At 40.3% G+C, this 13,912-nt stretch overlaps 2 protein-coding genes across 3 annotated transcripts; one reads left to right on the forward strand and one right to left on the reverse strand.

Moving 5' to 3' along the window:
- The first annotated feature begins 2,124 nt into the window (after positions 1-2,124).
- LOC102720563 (histone-lysine N-methyltransferase, H3 lysine-9 specific SUVH1-like) lies at positions 2,125-6,463 on the forward strand. Of its 2 annotated transcripts, none has more exons than XM_006644819.3 (3): positions 2,125-2,364; positions 2,788-4,996; positions 5,899-6,463. In XM_006644819.3, exon 2 carries the CDS (start codon positions 2,811-2,813, stop codon positions 4,962-4,964), a length of 2,154 nt encoding a protein of 717 aa, XP_006644882.1. In that variant the 5' UTR covers positions 2,125-2,364; positions 2,788-2,810; the 3' UTR covers positions 4,965-4,996; positions 5,899-6,463. The 2 variants fall into 2 exon arrangements, with proteins under 2 accessions (XP_006644882.1, XP_015688272.1); XM_015832786.2 differs by lacking the exon at positions 5,899-6,463 and adding an exon at positions 5,345-5,868.
- Positions 6,464-7,181: 718 nt separating this feature from the next.
- On the reverse strand, positions 7,182-11,454 carry LOC102720839 (probable arabinosyltransferase ARAD1). Its single transcript, XM_006644820.3, has 9 exons — positions 10,967-11,454; positions 10,017-10,190; positions 9,403-9,560; positions 9,169-9,316; positions 8,936-9,051; positions 8,734-8,872; positions 7,959-8,069; positions 7,800-7,868; positions 7,182-7,582 (listed from the first exon to the last, which is right to left on the reverse strand). Exons 1-9 carry the CDS (start codon positions 11,429-11,431, stop codon positions 7,463-7,465), a joined length of 1,500 nt encoding a protein of 499 aa, XP_006644883.1. The 5' UTR covers positions 11,432-11,454; the 3' UTR covers positions 7,182-7,462.
- Between the last annotated feature and the right edge of the window lie 2,458 nt (positions 11,455-13,912).

The raw sequence follows: 13,912 nt of genomic DNA on the forward strand, positions 1-13,912 counted from the left end.
TCCACTAAAGAGTCACTTCGATGCTCAAGCAACTAGGTGGGGGTGCAAAAAGGTCTTAGGAATGCCTTAGAATAGCTCTAGTTCGAGGTAAGTGACCAACCAACGACTAGAAGCAAAGGTGGATTTAAATAGATGTTGTCATACGTCATGTTTTCGTTGGAAGCCACAACATCCGGATGGTCCGGCCAGGTCAGCCAGACGGTCTGGTTAGCACTTCAAGTCTACTGAGATAGATGATTGGACTGTCCGGTCCACAACTAGATGGTCCATCCCTAACAGACACGAAAAGTGAAAGAAAAACTCAACGCCTCTATTGATCTTGAGCAGTTATGAATATAAAAGAATAACGTTTGCAGCTTCCCTTAATAGTACGGTACATCTAAGACTTAAGAGAACTAAAAATGGCTTCAAAGAGAACTCTAAGTCTTCTTGAAGCACTTAATGTAAAACCTGCAAAACATTTCGGCCTTTCGCAATCTAAATCTACATCAGATCTCAATTGGCTTATTAGTCCTTTAATAGCACTATCATTGATCAACCAAAAACCAGTTAGGAGGCTAGATGCACTTTCAATATATATACTAATAAATCTAGACATATATGCAAACAATATATATTGATCGATAGATAAATACAACCAAAACATCTTACAGTATAAGTATAAGATGGAAGTAGTACTAGAGATTGAAATGTTCTTTATCTTGTAAGCATCGATAGCTGACCTTATATAGCCAAAATGTACATAATCAATATTTTTTTCATAGCCAAAATGCACGTAATCAATATTTTTTTAATCTTGTGTGGCAGTAGTTTTGCGTTAGTCCACTCTTTATCCATCTATGTACTTTAGACAAAAAAAATTACCTTGTAAATTAGATCACTTCAATCTTCTGTTTTTGCACATTAATAACCTTGAGCACATTAACCACTGCACCTTTTGTAAGAGCAAGGTTGGACCAGGCAAGAAAGTAAGGTGGTCTAAAATGCATGAAATGTGAAATCATCTAGTCTAACATAAAAAGTTTAGTATTGAGTAGTCGGAAGCAAAAGTAGCGATAAATGTGGCATAGGGTGTGCTTCACTCTTAAGACTATCGATCGAGAGCTTATTCCTTTTCTGCAGGCAAATACCAAGAGTTTCCACGCTCCTCCGTCATCCCAAATACTTGTATTTCTATGGGTCCTAAAAGCTAATGGAGGCATGCAAAGATATACTCAACTCAGGCTAGTCCTTAGTTGCAGACATCAAAAGAAAGCTTGGTGAGAAAAAACCTGGCTAGCACCACAAGTTTGTAGGCTAGCCGGGCTAGGTTCAAGAACCTTCTACTTAATTTCATTGGTATGAAAGTCTTTCCTTTCATATCTAGGTTGGTGCAAGACTCGTCCATTGGTCTGTCACAAAAGTTAGCCTCAATGATCCAATAGTACCGATTGGAAAGGTGGTCGCTCAACAAATTAGGGATATCATGTTTGATCTTTCCTAGCAGCATAAAGTTATCCCTTTACCGACCGGTGTTAGGTGGTTACGACGTTAGATGGTTCACTCAACATTATCGTGAATGCTTAAATATCTACATGCTATGCTACTGATTCTTCAAAAGTCCAATACATAATCTAGATTTTAAATATCGTGAAAACACTTTATTACCTACTCCTTAAGTCTCAAAAGAAAAAACTACGCCTACGAATGAATCTGGATATACACTATATCCTGGTTCATTCTCGAAGTTTATTTTCTTGATACAGAGGGGTGCATGATGTGATATTAATTATTTAGAAACATATAGCCAAAACACGATTTAGAATGTCGTGAAAATGCTATCATTTTATAAAAATGTACTATTCAAATAAAATAAAACACAATTCATAAGTAATATCTAGAATATCATGAAAACGCTTTATTACTCGCCTATCCTGCTACAACTCTTTAGGAAGGAAACTAATTTCAATAAATGAATATAGAAAGTTCGGCTTTCCCGATGGCTCATGTACAGTACAGTGACCGGGATGAATATAAAAAGCTAAAAACTGCGAAAATAAAGTTACCCGAATGCCCCCCTCCTCATCGTCTTGTTACTCTCGCCCGCTTGCTCCCCCCCCCCCCCCCCCCCCCCGGTGTCACTGTGCGTGTTCCTGTCTGAGCCGCGGGGCGCGCGCGGCCGTCGACCTCCTCCTCCTCCCGCCTCGCACGGCGCGGCCGGCGAGCCGTCCGGGAGTGGGGCGCGCTCCTCTCCTTCGCGTTCCAGCCCTGTCCTGCTCGCCGTGCGGGCGCAGGGCAAAGCGAGCAGGTTAGGAGAGTTACGACGCGGCTGGCATCCTCCTTCCACTGACCCTCCCTGTCGCCTCGTCTCGAATCGAACCGAAGGTATTCATTCTTCTCGCGTTGATTGTAGACCTAACTCCTCTTCTTCCGCGCTAATCCATGGGCCGGTTCTTGACTTGATTGATTTCTTTCCCTCCGGTTAGCATATCCTGCTTTCTTTTTCTTTTTTTTTTTGCCGGATTTCTTTGATGCATGGTGCAGTACTAGTACCAACTCGTTTCCAAAGGAAATAAAAGATAAAACTTACGGCTTGAGCTGAACCCCCATGTCCCCTTGTTAGGTTTGCCCCTGCATGTATCAAAGTTCCCTCTTTTTTTAAGTTTAACTATGCAAATAGATGTTAGAGAATTCGCATGCAAATGCTAAAGGTTATCTTTTTATTGTTCTTTTTGGGGTTCTTGGAAAAAAGTTGTTCATTTTGGCAAACGGTGATGTGGTATGATCAAGTATGATTTCTTCGTGCAGGAATTCATCTGATTCTAGTCAAGATGAACCGGGAATCAAATTTCATGCCTACCCCTGATCAAGATGTGCTGGAAGTCAAGCCCTTGAGGACGTTGGCTCCAATGTTCCCTGCACCATTGGGAGTTGATGTGCTGAACCGGTCGACAACCCCACCGTTGGTATTTGTTGCACCAGCTGGGCAGTTTTCAGGGGCTTTTGGTGCTTGGAACAATCCTGCGATCAGGTCATTTGCCGCTTTCGGTGTTCCTGATGCTGGTGGTGATCAGGGTGCCGGTGACAGCCAGACTGCTGCTTTTGGTGATCAGGAAATCGGCAGAGGCCAATCTGCTGCAAATGGGACTCCAAATATAGGCACCAGTGCGACTGAGCCGATTGAAGCCACTCCTATTTCAGCCTACAAATCAACACAACCGATTGTTATATCACTGGACGATGATAACAATGATGATGAGCCTTACACTGGTAACCAAACATCAACATCTGGGAGGAAGATCAAGAGGCCATCTCATCTCAGTGGATATAACATGAGCGACAGTTTGGGAATTGATGGATCCAATGGCACAAAGAAACGCCCTAAGTCCTCTTCTAGGAAGGCTGCTAATGACAATGATCTTTCCTTTATGCCTCCATCCAGCGATCCCAGGGAGATTGTTGAAGTGGTTCTCATGACCTTCGAGGCACTGCGGCGTAGGCATCTTCAATTGGATGAGACACAAGAGACTAGCAAACGTGCAGACCTGAAGGCTGGTGCCATCATGTTGGCCAGTAATCTCAGGGCTAACACTGGGAAGAGGATTGGAGCTATCCCTGGAGTAGAAGTAGGGGATATTTTCTACTTCAGGATGGAACTGTGCATTATCGGGTTGCATGCACCTAGCATGGGTGGAATTGATTATATGAATGCCAAGTTTGGTGATGAGGATGACTCTATAGCAATATGTATTGTTGCTGCAGGTGTTTATGAGAATGATGACGATGATACAGATACGCTGGTCTACAGTGGTTCTGGAGGTATTAGCAGGAACAGTGAGGAGAGGCATGACCAGAAGCTTGAGAGGGGTAACCTTGCTCTTGAGAGGAGCCTGTCCAGAAAGAATGTGATCCGGGTTGTACGGGGCTATAAGGATCCAGCTTGCTTGACTGGGAAGGTGTATATCTATGATGGTCTCTATAAGATTCACGAGTCATGGAAGGAGAAAACAAAGACTGGGATCAGTTGTTTCAAGTACAAGTTGCAGCGAGAGCCAGGACAACCTGATGCAGTTGCAATCTGGAAAAGTTCCCAGAGATGGGTAGAGAATCCAACTGCTAGAGGCGGAGTTTTACACCCTGATCTATCATCTGGTGCTGAAAATCTCCCAGTGTGTCTTATCAATGATGTTAACAGTGAGAAAGGACCAGGACACTTCAACTATATTACTCAGGTCAAATACTTGAAGCCACTCAGTTCAATGAAACCGTTTCAGGGTTGCGGATGCCTTAGTGTTTGTCTACCTGGTGATAACAATTGTGTTTGCGCACAGCATAATGGAGGTGACTTACCATACAGTTCATCAGGATTGCTTGTATGTCGCAAGCTTATGGTATATGAATGTGGTGAATCTTGCCAGTGTTCATTCAATTGTCGCAATAGGGTATCCCAAAAGGGAGTAAGGATCCATTTTGAGATTTTCAGGACCACAAATCGAGGCTGGGGTCTTCGTTCATGGGATCCTATACGTGCTGGGTCATTTATTTGTGAATTTGTTGGTGAGGTTGTTGATGATACTAAAGTTAATTTGGATGGTGAAGATGACTATCTTTTCCAAACAGTCTGTCCTGGTGAGAAGACATTAAAATGGAATTATGGACCTGAATTGATAGGGGAACCAAGCATAAATATTTCAGCTGAGACTTTTGAGCCACTTCCCATCAAGATAAGTGCAAAGAAAATGGGAAATGTCGCACGTTTCATGAACCACAGTTGCAACCCTAACACCTTCTGGCAACCAGTTCAATTTGACCATGGAGAGGATAGCTATCCACACATCATGTTCTTTGCACTGAAGCATATTCCACCCATGACAGAGCTGACTTATGACTATGGTGACATCGGATGTGAATCTAGTAGTGTTGGTTCTACTAGAGCTAAGAATTGCCTTTGCGGATCCTCAAATTGCCGAGGCTATTTTAGCTGACTGTTGAAGATGTGCATTATCTGATCTACCTGGTAAAAACACCATGCTTACTATCCCTTGCTGTTAGAGCTTCCTGCTCATGCATTCTTGTTCTCACCTGATTTGCATAATGGCATTCTACATGCAGTTAATTTTATATTCATTCTTGCTGTCATTTATGCTTATGCTGCGTGGCCTTTCATATAGATTTCTGACTTGGTGTTAAAATTAAAAACGATGACCTATTAGGCTATTACCGCTCTTAGTAGGTCAGCCATCATAATTAACTCAAAACTAATGTTTTTCTTTGGGACCTTTTGTATAAAAGGGATGAAATTTTGTCATTATATCACTCAGCTTTTGTTGTCAGTGTCAACATGCAGTGAATTTCCTTTATGCAGGGAGACATGCAGATATATGATCTTCCATGCAGAAATTTTTGCCCCAATAGAATACTTTGTATTTCCACATAACTGTGTTATAGGAACGATTACAACTTGCAGGCATAGATTATTCATGTAACCCTTCATTGGATCTTAATTTATCACCACAGTAGAAATTTATTACAGTGCTGTATTTCTTTCTCATTTACAAATGGCTTATTTGTTTTACTTCATTGGTTAACTGTCCATGTAATTACTGTCCTATGTGATCGTTGAATTACTCCGTCCGGCCCAAAATGTAGCTACCTTGTATAGGATGGGAAACTTCCTAGTACATATGTACCAAGACAAGAATATCATGTCTGAAGTTTTATTCTTTCAAAACACTGTCAGCATTTGACAGCGTTCAATCTTGCTAAGTATTCTAGCTTGTCGTTTAGCGTCTCAGATTGTTTGATGTAACACCAAGAAGGGTGTACTTTCTATAAGTTTTTAACAAAACTCCTTGTTTTCCTCTGCTTTGTGCGAACTTATCGTGGGAGAAGCCCTCACCAGTGACCTTACCTTTGCAGATCCTTTTGCCCTTTTTTGTGGTACTAAGAAGTGAATTATGCTCAAGACTGAAAGTATGGAAAAGCCGGCTACTTCAAATGGCTAACCTCATTCCCCGTTGTTGAAGTAGTAAACTAGTGCAACATTTGCAATGCCCACTATCGTTCATTCAGTTGTGACGCGTGAATGTAGGCCTTGCAAGATCAATTTTGTACATTATGTGGAAACTTGTGATGCTGCTGATCTAGTGATCTGACTACAGCCGATGTTTCGGTTGGCAAGTTGAACTGAACTCCTTGCGGTTAGTTCTGAATTCAAATGCTGAGAGCCTGAGATATTATGATGAAGGATGATATGGTGACATGGTTGGTATAGAAGTTTCTAGCTTTCTATCACGATTTTCTCAGGAACTGGTTCAAAGCCAGGTACACGATGCCCTTTTAGATGATGCATATCAATCTGGCCTCTACGTCCCACATGGATGTACACAGCCACGTGCAATTTCAAGCTTTGGGCAAACTTCCATTAGTTACAGGTTTTTTTTGGTAGAATTTGCAATTTTCATATGCATATAAGAATATGAATGGTTCTCTCTGTAATTTTTTTAGCATTTGCCTAGATTTAGCATTGTCTAGATTCATATGGATGGTAATGAATCTAATATATATATATATCAACGAATGAATTTAGACAAGACTAGAAAAAAGATAATATGAAACGGAGGTAATAGCTTTTACCCACAACGAAATTTCAGATTACTTGGCCTTCGCAGAATCAGGGAAAGGATACCCAAGAAGTCTTTAGTCTCGCCTTTCATCAAGAAATATAGGAATGAGCGGTTGGGAAGCTGATGTACTTAGGCTGTATTGTTTTGGGTGATAAAAGACGATAGACTATTTTTAATGACTATTTAATAGTATAAACGGTAAAATTAACAATAAAATTAAAAATCTATTTTATAAAGGTGAAATGATAAACTCCAAAGCTTTTTATAGAAAAGTAAAATGTTTAGCAATTTAAAAAGCATACGCATAGAAACTGAGGAATAATCTAGGCTAGGTTGCATTCTTTTACTGATTTCAGATTTTTTTTCTCAATTTTTATGGACACACTTCTAGTGCACTTTTAAAAAAGGATTCTATATAAAAAATCACCATCTTACCTTTCTAGAATAGATTTTTTAACTTTTCATTGATTAAATGGCTATCACAAATTTAGATAACCTTTCTTCTTTCGGCAACAAAAGAGCGCTGCTGCCTTAGAAGCTCGACCGTAACCATCAATGGAGTTCAAGCTAACAAGATAACTGTGAAGCATGAACCTAATAATAATAAAACCTTGATTACATGGTTCATCTTGTCCCTTAACGTTGGGACAAGATTTGGCACACCGCATATCTGCAAATCTTCAACCTATGTTTTGTTACAGAATTACACATGTTCGGGCAAAATGGATCAAAACTTTGGTTGGGTTTTCAAGAACAATTTACAAATGCACCTTAATGATCAGAAGCCCGTCTGCTCGTGCAAGTAACAACTAAAGAATGACTAAGTTGAAATCGGACACACAAAATAGGACGTAGGTTCAAAACATCCTTGTGTTGTTCCCCATTCTGCACTCGCATGTACATACGTTCCTTGATTCCCTGACCACGCGTTGCGAACGTCGAATATGCAACTTGATGTTTACCAGCTTACCAGCAATCTGCATTTCAGGTTTCGTAAATGGGCATATGATTTCGTTGAGGGGATTACAGAAATAGAAGTGTAACTGCAAATGAAATAATCACCTTCTCTTTGCATGGGGAGCATAGAGTGATGGAAATGCTTGTGGTGTTAACAAAAATTATTGCAAGAAAATCCTTTTCATGCCACAGCTACACAAGTATCTAGGGATGCTATATGAGTTTGAATAGAATTACCATTCTCCATGTAAGATCTTCCGGTCCAAGAGGCCGAGCAGGACTTGAATATAGAAAATGTCTAGAATACTGTGAACAAATCACAAATAAATTTGCTGCCCACAAAATTGAAGCTTCCCAGAAACTTCATGTAAAATACACTAAGAATACCAAGCTAACCTTCAGAAGATTTGTTTGCATTTCTCTGATCCTTTTGGCATCAATGCTTCTTAGGTACTTCACCAGCCAACCAGGTTGAACAGCATCACTTGAAGAAACGAACAATGCTATCTGCATAACAAACCTATCATCACACACTGCAGTTTGTACTGTATATGTGCTTTAAATTCTAACAATCCAAATACAGATGAGAACTACATGAAACTGGCATGCTACAGTAAAAAGGTTTGAGAAAATCTGTTGGTTATTTAAGACCTGAAGTTCCAGCAGACTGTTAAATAGGTGAAGATTAGCAGCCAGCTTCTCTTTACTTTATAGTGGATCGATCACCAAAGGGCCTTTATTTAATTTATAATGAAAAATCACCAAGGTTATTTCTCCTTGCTTTTATCACAAGGCATAAGCACATGGTGCAGGTACATGTAAACACTCCTGAAGTATATGGTTCTATAATCTTCAGACACTTAATTGGTGTGGAAAGGAAGATATGAATAATTTTTTATTTAACAAACACCAGTGCCTTTAGAGAATTGAATTGAGACCTGCCCAACTAGCTACTCTATGCCATATTGATTATATTCCGCTACCCTTAGTCCCTGACTATTGACATTCGTATGGAAATTTATTGTGTTTTGGGCATGCAAACAGATAGTACCCACTTTATTCAAGCAGGATATTAAACTTTGGAGCTCCACTCAGATAACCAGGCAAAACCTTACTAGGGTATGTGGTATGAGGGGAAAATACATTAAATACTGTGACAAAACAAGTTTACCTTCCTGTAGTCAAGTATTCCTTCAAAAGGAAGCTCTAGTTCATCACTGATTACAACTGGGATACAACCACTAACAATTGTGTCAAACAGACGAGCAGAAGATGGAGTATCCCCAGCCGGATTCAAGCAAAAGAGAGACCTGCCAGTCAAATATATATTCAGTAACAGCTACAGTATGAACAATATAAATTTGTCTATTTACTTGCGCATGCCGTTCTGAGCTGCTGCTTTGCCCTCAGCTCCAGCGGTCCCTTCTTCTATGACTATGCCTTCTGCATCCTTTAGTTCTGTCACAAGCTTACTGCGGATCTTCCCTCCCTAAACAATGTCAACAGAGTGAAGGATTAAAATGCAATTAAGCCAACTTGAATTGGAAGTACCACAAGCATCTATTTTATGCTGTCAAAAGCTGGAAAACGATCACAAGAAGCATACAGCATTCCTTCTCAGTCTTCCTCGAAAGAAGAGCAACGTGCTTCTTCTGGATTGAGTTTCAGATACACACTTAGAATCACAAAGATCAACATTTGGGACGTATGGAAGGATGACATCCTTTTCCAAATATACTTGCCCTGGTTTATACCTGAGAGAGGGGGAGGTGAGTTTTTTAACAACGATATTGCACGCAACAGCTATTTAAGGAAAAACAGCAGACAATTAATACCATACCAGTTCCCAGTAGAATCCATATCAGGCAGAAGCCATATTGCCTTCTTTACAAATTTCCGGACCGACTTAAATGACCATGGGTGATGAACAGGAATTACATGATCTCTGCCTTCTGAACGTTGCCAGGCAGGTTGATCAGTTATCCACTTCAAAGCTTCCTAACACCAACAAAAAAAACAATGTCAGTATTGTCCTGCAAATAAACATAGCACCTAGGTGAACAAATTTCATGATAAATTCCTCTTGAAAATAAACTAGGTGAATAAATTGTACAAACATATGGAGAAATAATTGAGATAAAGATGAAGACAATCCCCTACAGACAATTGAACCAAGAAAAGCCATAAAAAGACAGTAAGAAAACTGAGCTCAGGTAATGCTCTGCCCTATTTCAGGTATGACTGGGAGACAAGTTCAACACTCTTTACTAATGAGCATTGAATGTCAGACTAAAACCTTTCCATTATCTAAAAAAATGGATATCAGATTGCCAGCAGGAAGTAACAAGGTTTTAGTCATTGAAGATGATTGCGAAAATAAACACTAGCTTGTCCATGTGCATGTCCTACAACAAACACTAGCTGAAAATTAAACCTTGAGATATGCTCCCACACCCTATAAAGTGCCTTGCATTCTTGTTTCTCCAGCAAGAAGTAACTGATTGTTGTGAAGAATGGTACGTAGAAGATATCTGCTTCTTCTTGCTGCCGAACTCTGATAACATTCTTCAGAAGTCTTTGTGATTCAGGTGCAATCAGATCAGCCCACAACCAATAGTCAATAGAATGCTGCATATGTGAACAGAAAACAATTCAGATATTGAAAGAAGAAAGGAAAACATGCTCTCGAGTGTCAACGAGTAAAATCTGGTCAATTATATCCTTCCAAACTGAGATAGTGATTCAAAGATCTTAAAGACAACATGAGAAGCTCAATTCATAGATGGACTATATGTACGAAATTTGTAATGCTTGAGCATTGTTAATACTTAATCTTCAAACGTATATGAGGACTAATTTGTACATAGCAAATAATGAATGTAACAGGAACCACAAAGAAACAGCATCCAAAACTATATGTGGTCATCGGTCAGAAAAATCTAGCACTCCTCTACGATACCATAAAGGCACATAGGGATATCCAAACTTCCCTTCTCACAAAACTTGCCATAAGAATCTAAAATTACACATGAATAATATCCAAACTAGAAGCACATGCACATGCCCTTCGAACAACAAACATGGCATATGCTCACTGCTCACAAATACATCGCAGAAAGTTTGCATCTCGTAAAAAATGTTGAAATCTTTCAACAACTATACTAAGAAGTCCTTATAGGGATCTGAGTCTGTCAAGATCAACCATCTGAGATCTAATGTACACATAAACATGCCTGTAGCAGCAACATCTCCAAACCTTCCAAAGCATTAGAGAATAGTTACAGATTAATTTGCTCAATTTTGTCGCCATTGCAGACAGATTGCCCATAGTCTTCGAACCCAAGCACTCACCACGGCCATGCAGAAAACTAAACTAGAAAAAAAAAAATACAGTTCGATCGCACCTGCTCGACGAGCCGGTGCACGGGGCTCCCGTTGGAAGTCAGGTTGGTGGTCTCGCGGTACGAGTCCCTGAACAGCCGCAGCAGATCGTACGTGAACTTGCTCGGCATCTCGTACACGTAGACCCTGAGAGGCGCCGGGGCGGCCGGCCAGGCGCCCCGGGGGTCTCCGTAGAGCCTGGCCTCCTCCTCGGCCCGGATCGCGGCGTTGAGGTCTCCGGGGGCCGCCGCGGAGGACACGGAGGAGGGGCGCCGCGAGTCGAGGAACCGGTCGAGGGAGGCGAGGAAGGCGGTGTCGGCGGCGGAGCCAGTGCCGGAGCTAGGGCTAGCGGGACCCGGCGACGAGGGGGACAGGAGGAGGAAGTAGGAGGCGGCGAGGACGAGGAGAAGGAGGGAGGCGCCGGCGAGGAGGCCGCGCGGGGATGCCGGGCGGGCGCGCGCGAGGGAGGGGAGCTGCTTCCCCGCCATGGCAGCCGAGACGCACTGGAAGACTGGAAGCCTGAAGCCGCTGCTGTGTTCAGCGTTTTGTGGTTAAAGGTTTCCGTTGAGGAGAGGCTCAGAATTTTGGACTCGCAATTCATCAGAAATTCAAAAACAGACCACATTTTTGCAGTTCAGAACTTCAGATTTCCGAATTCATTCAGCCAAATCACACTGCAGTTCAGAATTCAGATCTCAGAATTCTTTCATCTCGTCAGTTCGTTCAGTTGCTCGTGTTTACAGTGTACTCTGTTTAAACATACGATGGGTTACATTTGCAAACTACGAAAGAAAGGTTTGGTGCATGGTTTTGGCAAATCAGGCTATATGTCACCAAGTACTTCTATTTGCTGGATGTTTTATTTGCACCAAATAGAACTATCACGATCTACCACTGTAATCTTTCCAAAAGAGTCCATTGAACCACACGTTTAAGTTGATACTACCTTCCAAAAGTACGTTTTAGGCTGTAATCAAAGCCACTGAGTAAACATCTGCCCATCGTTTGGCTTATTAAAAGAATAAGCGGAACGACATATTTACAAACAATTAAGTAATTTCAAATAAAACTTTTATTTACGTATTGTTAGTGATCTAAAAATAAAAATAAAGACTAAAAAATAAACTATAATAAAAACCGTACTTCAAATTTAACTCTAAATATTATAAACTCCGACTGTTTTCTAAATCCTAATGTGACCATTCACTATTACAGTTACATCATTGGTAGTTGAGCGAGTCATTTTGGAGATCAACAAAACCATTTGCAGTAGTTACTGGACTGTCACTCGTAATGTAGCTAGCATCAACTCCTATGTTATAATCCACAACAATACTATTTTGAGCAACTTCTGTGCTATAATCCACAACGAAACCATTAGTGTTGTAATGCAAAGAAGGCGCGTAGGGAGACACCATTTGCAATGGCATAGGATCTTCCGCCATCGCCGCTACGGCGGTGTTCCCTCTGACAACAACAAGAGAACCATTTGTGTTGTGATGCAAAGAAGGTGCGTAAAGAGAAACCATTTGTAATGGCATACGATCTTTTACCACCGACGCGTCCCCTCCAGAGACGACAAGAAAGCCATTTGTGTTGTAATGCAAAGAAGGTGCGTAAGGAGGAACCGTTTGCAATACCAATGGATCTTCCGCTGCCGCTGCGTCCCCTCCGGCAATGACAAGAGAATCATTTGTGTTGTAATGCAAAGAGGACCTGTAAGGAGGAACCATTTGTAATGGTGTAGGAACCGCTGTCACTGCCGCCGCTGCGTCCCCTCCGGCAACGACAAGAGAAGAGTTGGGCGTTTCTTGCTGCACCACCGTGTCCTGCGATGACGAGGCCCAGCTGGATTCTAATGGTTGCTTAATCACAACACCTCGCAGTTTCTGTTTTTTGTTGACTGGTTGAGTTTTCTTGCTGGCACCTTGGCACATCTCCTTGTTAGTAACTTTGCACAGCACCCAGTCGTTGAGCTACGTAGAAACATATCACACAACATAATCAAACAAATCAAACAAGATAGCCATGGGAAGTATAATTGGTTAGTAAAACACCACATTTATAATTAAGAGTAAATCTCACAAATAATAGGTATTTTGTTATTCTACTTTAAGGACTTGTCTCATAATTAAAACTGCAAAGGACTTGTCTCGTAAAACTACAAATTTAATGTACCTATCATCACCCATTTTATCATGATAATTTAGTGTACCTATCATCGTCCATTTAATCATGAAACTACGGATTTAGATAATTGTTTTTATACATAGTATCACAACCTACAGGTGAATGTTAAAACATGTAGGGGTGATTGCTTAGTTCATTTGTGAATATATATTTTATATATATACGTGTTCTTAGCGATCTAAAAGTCAACGCTGAAAAATAAACTATGATAAAAAAAAACTCAAATCACTCCAGTTTAAGGTTGAAAATTCAAATATTGGTTTATAAGCATAAACAAAAGCAGAAAGATGGGACCGACAGTTTATGATAATATGTACGCTAGATAGTAGTTCCATGATATTATAAATATGTAGTTTTGTGATAGAATATGTCAAAATACTTGTAGTTTTGTGATAATAGATACATTAGATCTGTAGGTCTGTAAGATAATCTCAAACCTATATTTTTGTCATTGTAAGAAAATACATATAGTAAGATAGTATGAACAAATTACATATAGTTATGTGAATTTATTCTTTGATTCATCCTGTTTCTAGAAGCTACTCTCTCTTGTCACAACTACAAGCCATTTGCCTTTTTTTTAAGAAAAAATCAAAATTTTTAAAACCTTTGTATATTGATAGATTTTAAAAGATTAAGCTTTAGAACATAAAATGATAAGTAGATTTCTGTTTTGAAAAGTGCTTTCATAATCCCATAAGTAGATTTTATAAGCCTATTATTATTAAAATAATATGATAAAAGTGACCACCCAAAAACCAAAAAAATGTCATATACTA

The sequence above is a fragment of the Oryza brachyantha genome, chromosome 1 (assembly GCF_000231095.2).
Source record: "Oryza brachyantha chromosome 1, ObraRS2, whole genome shotgun sequence".
Lineage (NCBI taxonomy): Eukaryota > Viridiplantae > Streptophyta > Magnoliopsida > Poales > Poaceae > Oryza > Oryza brachyantha.